The sequence below is a fragment of the Pristiophorus japonicus genome, chromosome 3 (assembly GCF_044704955.1).
Source record: "Pristiophorus japonicus isolate sPriJap1 chromosome 3, sPriJap1.hap1, whole genome shotgun sequence".
Taxonomy (NCBI): Eukaryota; Metazoa; Chordata; class Chondrichthyes; family Pristiophoridae; genus Pristiophorus; species Pristiophorus japonicus.
This window is the reverse complement of record NC_091979.1, coordinates 265276112-265283702: the sequence shown is the minus strand read 5'-3', so window position 1 is coordinate 265283702 and position 7591 is coordinate 265276112. Positions and strand designations below refer to the sequence as shown.

At 46.9% G+C, this 7591-nt stretch overlaps 1 protein-coding gene across 1 annotated transcript in view; it reads left to right on the top strand.

Annotated features, from left to right (window-relative positions):
* The first annotated feature begins 1997 nt into the window (after positions 1–1997).
* acsl5 (acyl-CoA synthetase long chain family member 5) overlaps positions 1998–7591 on the top strand; it is a 73869-nt gene continuing 68275 nt past the window's right edge. The window contains exon 1 of the mRNA XM_070874990.1: positions 1998–2191. Within this exon, the coding sequence (XP_070731091.1) occupies positions 2019–2191 (173 nt within the window). The 5' untranslated portion in view covers positions 1998–2018. The remainder of the gene's footprint in view (positions 2192–7591) is intronic.

Here is a 7591-nt window from a genome sequence, read left to right as displayed (position 1 = left end):
TTCACGTTAGGCGGGTCGAAAATCGACCGCTCGTTATACACTTGCCCCTCCCCTCGCTGAAGTTAAATTTTACCCTCATTGAAGTCCCCTATTTACTAGCCTGGGTGATTCTCTGAATGAGTTGGCAGGCCGCCTCACCCACTGGCACTACGTACTGAGGAATGGCACCAGCGCACTCTTCATTGCCTGCTCTGAGCTCCCAGTGGGGCGAGGCCCCTGGCCTGCAACACGCTTCCAGATATTTTCAGTGCTTGGACAATATTTTAAAAAATAAAATCAACAGAAATAGAAAAACTAATCAAACTGGTGTTCATGATTGTGTTGAGAGGATCGGAGCGGTGCACTTCAGGGACTTGAGCACAAAAATCTGAGCTGACACTCCAGTGCAGTGCTGAGGGAGTGCTGCACTGTCGGAGATGCCGTCTTTCAGATGAGACATTAAACTGAGGCCACGTCTGCTCTCTCAGGTGGACGTAAAAGATCCCATGGCACTATTTCAAAGAATAGCAGGGGAGTTATCCCCCGTATCCTGGCCAATATTTATCACTCAATCAACATAACAAAAAAACAGATTATCTGGTCATCATCACATTGCTATTTGTACGAGCTTGCTGTGCACAAATTGGCTGCCGCGTTTCCAACATTACAACAGTGACTACACTCCAAAAGTACTTAATTGGCTGTAAAGCACTTTGAGACATCCGGTGGCCGTGAAAGGCGCTATATAAATGCAAGACTTATATAGGGAGTATTGGTCGGAAAAGCACGAGCCTGCAGTGTCTGATGCTCTGCATGATTTTAATTTAAATGGTTGGAAAGTTGGGCACAGGATTTCCATTCTGACGAAGGGTCATCGACTTGAAACGTTAACTCTGTTTCTCTCTCCACAGATGCTGCCTGACCCACTGAGATTTCCAGCATTTTCTGCTTTGATTTCAGATTCCAGCATCCATAGCTTTTGTAGAAGTACTTTTGGAGTGTAGTCACTGTTGTAATGTGGGAAACACGGCAGCCAATTTGCACACAGCAAGCTCCCACAAACAGCAATGGGATAGTAACCAGATAATCTGTTTACTATGATGCTGGCTGAGGGATAAATATTGGCCAGGACACCAGGGATAACTCCCCTGATCTTCTTCAAATAGTGCCATGGAATCATTTACATCCACCTGAGAGAGCAGACAGGGCCTCGGTTTAGCATTTCATCCAAAAGGCAGCACCTCCGACAGTGCAGCACTCCCTCAGCACTGTACTGGAGTGTCAGCCTTGCTTTATGTGCTCAAGTCCCTGGAGCAGGAGTTGAACCCACAACCTTCTGATTCAGAGGCAGGTGTGCTACCCACTGAGCCACAGCTGACACTGTAACTCTTGCTTTAGTGCACTTGGGAGTCAGATTGCCCGCATGACCCCTGAGGTGTGCAGCTAGTTACCCACCTATGCACACCTCAGACTGATCTGAATGGATCAGAGAGCATTAGTATAATATTGGCCTGAAGCGCAGTAACACCTGAAAGCTATCTACCTGTGACACCACCATCACTCACTGTTTAAACAGGAATAATTTAAAGCAGTAGAAATGATGCAAAGTGAATGGATGTCAAGGTCTAGCTAATTCATTTTAAATACAGCATTATTTAAAAGGATGTTGTGCAATATTTAGCGTGCCATGAATTTTGCCAGTATGTTAATTTTGAAGATAGCTTTAAGAAAACACTTCTTTAAGAAAAATCTTCTTTAAGATAAATGAAATTTACTTTAGGTTCTATAAAAAAAAGTCATGTGTATTTGTTACAAAATCTTTGAGACATACAAATGTAAATTTAGAAGGCAATAGTACTGTGAATGTGTTTGAGCAAAAGTAGGTAGAACAGATTGACACTTACAAAGCAGAAGGAAACACCGGATGATCTGCTTTTGCAATCGTGTGGTGTCACTTACTTCTTGCTGCAGTGGCAATTTGCTTGAGATTTTCCTGATGAAGGGTTGAGTTGCCTGTGTCGTACTTGACTTGAGCTGTAATGGTGACGTTTGTTTCCAGCTCTTTTGCTACGATTTCCCAGAGACCATCAATTCTGTCCCACAAAGATTCACTGCCAGTCCCTCCAAAGAGGGCAACATACTTCCAGCCAAAGAACTGCAGCGTTTTGACAAGGGCATCTCCCATCCTCTGGCTCGGAGACAGCAGTTTCACGTAAGTGTCATATACAAGGAAATTATCTAACGTAGGTGCCTGGCCCACAAATCCGAAGATGGGGATGTTCCAGTGGGAGGCTAGCAGACCTGTAATCTAAACAGCAAGACTCAAGAGTAGTCAGTGCAGTTGATATATCAGACTCATGAAAGAACAGCAAAAATAAGGTTTAATTTTATACCATCTTTCATTCAGCTTTCTTCCCTTCAATTGTGTATGACTTCTTCATCTCTTCATTTCTCTGTCATTACTTTAATTGTTTTCCATTGTGTCACTTTCTCTCATCCTTTCCTCTTTGCTTTCTATTGTCTTCATCCTGTATGGATTTTCACCTCACTTTCCATCCGCTTCCTTTATATTGCCTCTAAAACAATTTTACTTTCTCAGCTTTCATCATTTCCCTTCATTCATTATTCATCTGTTCCACACCCTTTCTGATTCAAGAACCTTTCTCTTTAAGCTGCCCTTTCACATCTCTCCATTCTTCACCTTTCATACTGTCAAATGGTTAAAAAAAGTATAGCGGTAGCTGATGTTTCTGGATACACGGTCGTCCACAGAAGTGGTATTTCAAGTTAAGAATCTACATAAAGCAGTACCATCATAATCAGAACAATGTACAGAATTCTGCAACATTGATAACTGACCTCCTCAGAACCTTTCAATTAGATTTACTTTAACCCTTTCAAGATTGCAATATCATTTGGTCCAAATGTTAAAAGTTGCAAGTTTAATTTGTTCCATTTTTTCCCGTCAAATCCAAGATGTTGTATTGCTTCTCTAGATATTCCCCCTGAAATAACAATTTCAATGATGTGCATTTCGCAGTAGATTACATGCAACACGCATTAACCAATTGAACACCGATGTGAAATCCTCCACACAAATCTCTTACCTCTGCCACCTCAGGACAGGCTGGCCCAAAGAGAGCTGAAACATTGTATTTCTGGACCTGGTTGATGAATGCGCTTATGGATACCTTGGCATCACAATCACTGTCGGCATACACAAAATCCAGTGTGTAATTAAGCATGAGAACGGGGTCTGAATTTACTTTCTCAATGGCAAGCTGGATGGCAGATCCCAGTCTCATGGCACTGAAGGGGAAGGAGATGTTTCTGGGAACCTGAAGTCCCAGGAATAGTTTCGAACGCCCAGTGCAGTTACCAGGAGAAAGCAAATGGGAAAAGAAAAAGGCAAGTAAAAGAGCTGGCTTTGCGACCATAACATGATGCTCACAGTAATGATGCAGATCAAGCTCTTTGCGATGAAATTTGGATTGTTTCCGTGTCATCTTCCAAATGTTGAGCGTTTAAGGTTATGTGGTCAGTACCTCAGGCAGTAATAAGACCACAGATCAGTGTTGTATTTATACCTAATGCACGAGGTGGATGTGTTAATTCTCAAGTGCCTTTGGCAGGAGAGGTTCTGTATTTAATTAGCAGAACTCTTAATTTCCTGGCTCTCATGTAATGACTTTGATTTAAATGCGAGGTTCAGGTTAAACCACACAAGCTCCAGAAGTTGCACCTGGGTACCACAAGCTGTTTTTCCTGCTCATCATTTCTGAAATTCTGACTGTTCCTATCATTGTATAGATTCATGTAATGAGACTTAACCAGTTATAGGCAGTTCTTGCAGAGGTATCAACAGTATGATCTGCATTTTGTTTTAAGGGAAATTATCGGGGTGAGTTCAGTTGGCCTCTGGATACCCCTCTTATTGTCCTCAAATTGTGCGCCTCCAAACTTACTACCGCCCAGTACCTGCTCATCCCAGTTCACCTTTCCTTCTCCTTGGAAAATTGCTCATGTTCATCTTATGTCAGCTGTGGCTCAGTGGATAACACTCTTGCCTCTAGTTCAGAAGGTTGTGGGTTCGGATCCCACTCAAGAGACTTGAGCACATAACTCTAGGCTGACACTCCAGTGCAGTGCTGAGGGAGTGCTGCACTGTCGGAGATGCCATCTTTTGGATGAGATGTTAAACTGAGGCCTTGTATGCTCTCTCAAGTGGATGTAAAAATCCCATGGCACTATTTCAAAGAAGAGCAGGGGCGTTATCCCCAATGTCCTGGCCAATATTTATCCCTCAACATAACATGAACAGATTATCTGATCGTTATCACATTGCTGTTTGTGGGAGCTTGCTTGTGCACAAATTGGCTGCCGCTTTTCCTACATTACAACAGTGACTACGCTCCAAAAGTACTTTGGCTGTGAAGTGCTTTGAGACGTCTGGTGGTTGTGAAAGGCGCTATAGCAGGACAGGTTCTGTATTTAATTAGCAGAACTATTAATTTCCCGATGTCATGTATGTAGACCATGTATACCAACTGTATAGTCACATAAGGTGTGCCATCAGAGGGCACTGCGGTGGGAGACCTGAGGGTCACCTGCATAGGTGTGAAGGGCCCAGTATAAAAGGCTGCCCACCATGCTTGTGCCTCACTCTGGAGTTACAATAAATGGGATTAAAATCACAACAGCTCAAGTACAATACTAGACCTCATGGAGTCACTCCTAAGATTATCAAAGACATAACAACTGGCGACGAGATTACGAACTTTCCCGCAAAAATGACTAACTTTGTTGCATTAGAAAAGTTCTCAGTGGGGGAAGATTGGGAAGCCTTTATGGAGCGGCTCGACCAATATTTCGTAGCAAACGACCTTGTAGGCGATGATCCAGTCACACTACGCAGATAAGCGCAGAGCTATCTTGTTGACCAGTTGTGGGCCCACGGTCTACGGCGTTGCTTGCACCAGGGAAAACAACGACCAAGTCATACGAGGAGCTGAAAGTGCTAATTTAGGACCAACTCAAACCGAAGGAGAGCATCCTCACGGCCAGGCATCGGTTTTATACACACCACCGCCCTGAGGACCAGGAAATCATGAAGTACGCTGCCGACCTCAGAAGGCTGGCAGGACCGTGTGAATTCAGCACATCCCTCGCCGATGCGTTGCGGGACGTCTTCGTAATTGGCATCGGTCATGAGGCCCTTCTTCACAGGCTACTGTCTGCCGAAACCACCGTCACTCTGCAGAAGGCCAACAGCATCAGCCAGGCGTTCATGACCTCAAGCTGCAGCTCCAAGCAGATGATGACTCACTCTCAGGACTCAAACCCAGCAAGTACTGTAAATAGAATGGCGCCTTTCACAGGCAGAGCTGTTGAACGTGAACCTGCCCAGGGCAGAGGGTACAGGCCCCCGAGTCCTTTAACTCAGAGTCCACCGAGGGGTGCAAACGTAAGTGGAGTAGCACCATGCTGGCGTTGCGGAGGTAATCACAGGGCTCATCAGTGTCGGTTCAGAGACTATGTGTGCAAAGGCTGCAGCACAAAGGGCCACCTCCAGCGAATGTGCAAAAGAGCTGTGACTCACCATGTGGAAGAGGAGTCAGCAGATGGCTGTGAATCCAGCGCGGATTACAAGGAGGTGGCTAGAGAGGCAACTCAGTCCCAGGACAAAGTGTATGGAGTATATACCTGCACCACAGATTGTCCTCCAGGGATAATGGAAGTTGAGATAAATGGCATTCCAGTCTTCATGGAAGTGGACACTGGGCGAGTCAGTCAGTAATGAGCCAGGAAGCCTTTGAGAGGCTATGGAACAATCAAGCTGAACGACCCAAGCTGGTCCCGGTTCAGGCAAAGCTGCGCACCTACACCAAGGAACTGATATCAGTTGTTGGTAGTGCGGATGTAAGTGTATCCCATGATGGCGCGGTGCACAATTTACCATTGTGGATTGTTTCAGGTGATGGACCAACGCTTCTTGGAAGAAGATGGATGGGGAAGATTCACTGGAACTGGGAAGACTTTATCCCTCCAGCAATCGACGTCCCCTGTGCTCAGAGGCAGAGCAAGTCCTCATCTTCAGTTGGACCAGGCACCGGAGAGCAGATCTGCGCAGCCCCCAAGGCACAGACCGCTCATCATGACTGCGTGGTGATGATCCGGCCTAGACGACCTGAACGCACCTTCCCGGTTTCAGTGGCAGGACTCCTGGGGAGGAAGATTGGATCCGAGGGCGCCTTCCCAGCTTCAGTGGCAGAATCGCTGGGAAAGAAGATCGCGGCAGTCGACATCATGGACAGGGAAAAGATGGCTTCCAAACCACGAGGTGCAGCGCTAATGGAGCAACGACACGTGGTTCCACGCAAGGAAAATGATTGGGGTAAAAGTAGTAAGGCCATTTTAAAGGAGGCCGGCAACCCGCCATTTTTAAATGAACTGCTTGAAATTGGTAACCAATGTAAAAGTCCAGCTGTAATGAGCAAAATGTTGTTGAGCGATGTCGGGTGCAAATTGCAATCAGCCAATGTAGCGGGCGAACACCTAATGGTCGTATACAGGTCCAGCGGGCTACCCAATGCTGTAGCCTGCGTACCCAGGACCAGAACGATGTAACATAAAGTGTCCCCACAGCTGACAGAAGTAGACAAGCCGCAGAGTAAACGATCCCCGGAGAGCAGAGGCACCGGTAACGATACCCTGCCTCAGATCGGTTTAAAATTGCAGGCACCCGATGGCATGAACTGCCACGGGCCAGAAACAGTAAACTGCGCCTATGCTCGCAGTCGGCTACCGTCGTCCACCACCGGGCTGGAAAAGGCGCAGCCCACATACCCACTCGCCGCCACGGCAATGCCCAAGAGCGAAGGGTCACCCACAACAGCTCCTCCGAACGGGACTGGACCAGCCAGGACCCCAAACTAGAGAGTGCTCACAACGGTGCCCTCAAGGAAAGCGAGTCAGCAGTCCCCTGCGAACTGCTAGACAAGACGAGGCAGCCCCACTGTCGCTTAGACGAAACGCTCACTCGCTCAGACCGCTTCCCAGGGAGCAGCAGCGAGACAATGCAAACGAAAAGGACAGGGAGGTCACAGGCACATCAGCTGTCTTTGGGCCTGCCCGACACTAGGAGTAACGGCAAGAGCCCCAAGCTCCGGCAACTGGAGCAAAATGAGCTCACCTCGTCCACAGACCCACTAGCATGGGGCACTGCACCGCCACCAGACGACCCGGATCTCATCCGGCCGTGCTGGAACTAGACTGTCCTTGTGTACCTGCACTGATATACCTGTACTGATCATGTAAATGTACCACACAAAAAGAAACGCAACTGTAATCCACCCAACAAATGTACCAAGATGTAAATGTAAAACCCATGTGATGAACTTGAATGCAACTTTCATGTAACGGGCCATTAGCATGATCGCTGTGTGAGGGGATGGGGGGGGGGGGGAGAATGGAGTAGTCATGGACTCACAACACCAGAAACCACTGGAACCTCCACTGAAAACAAATCTCACTACCAACCCACCCAAGCTAGAAGCGACCCTCCAATGGTCAACCAGGAAGTGCAAAACCCGGGTCATCGTCAATGTATGAG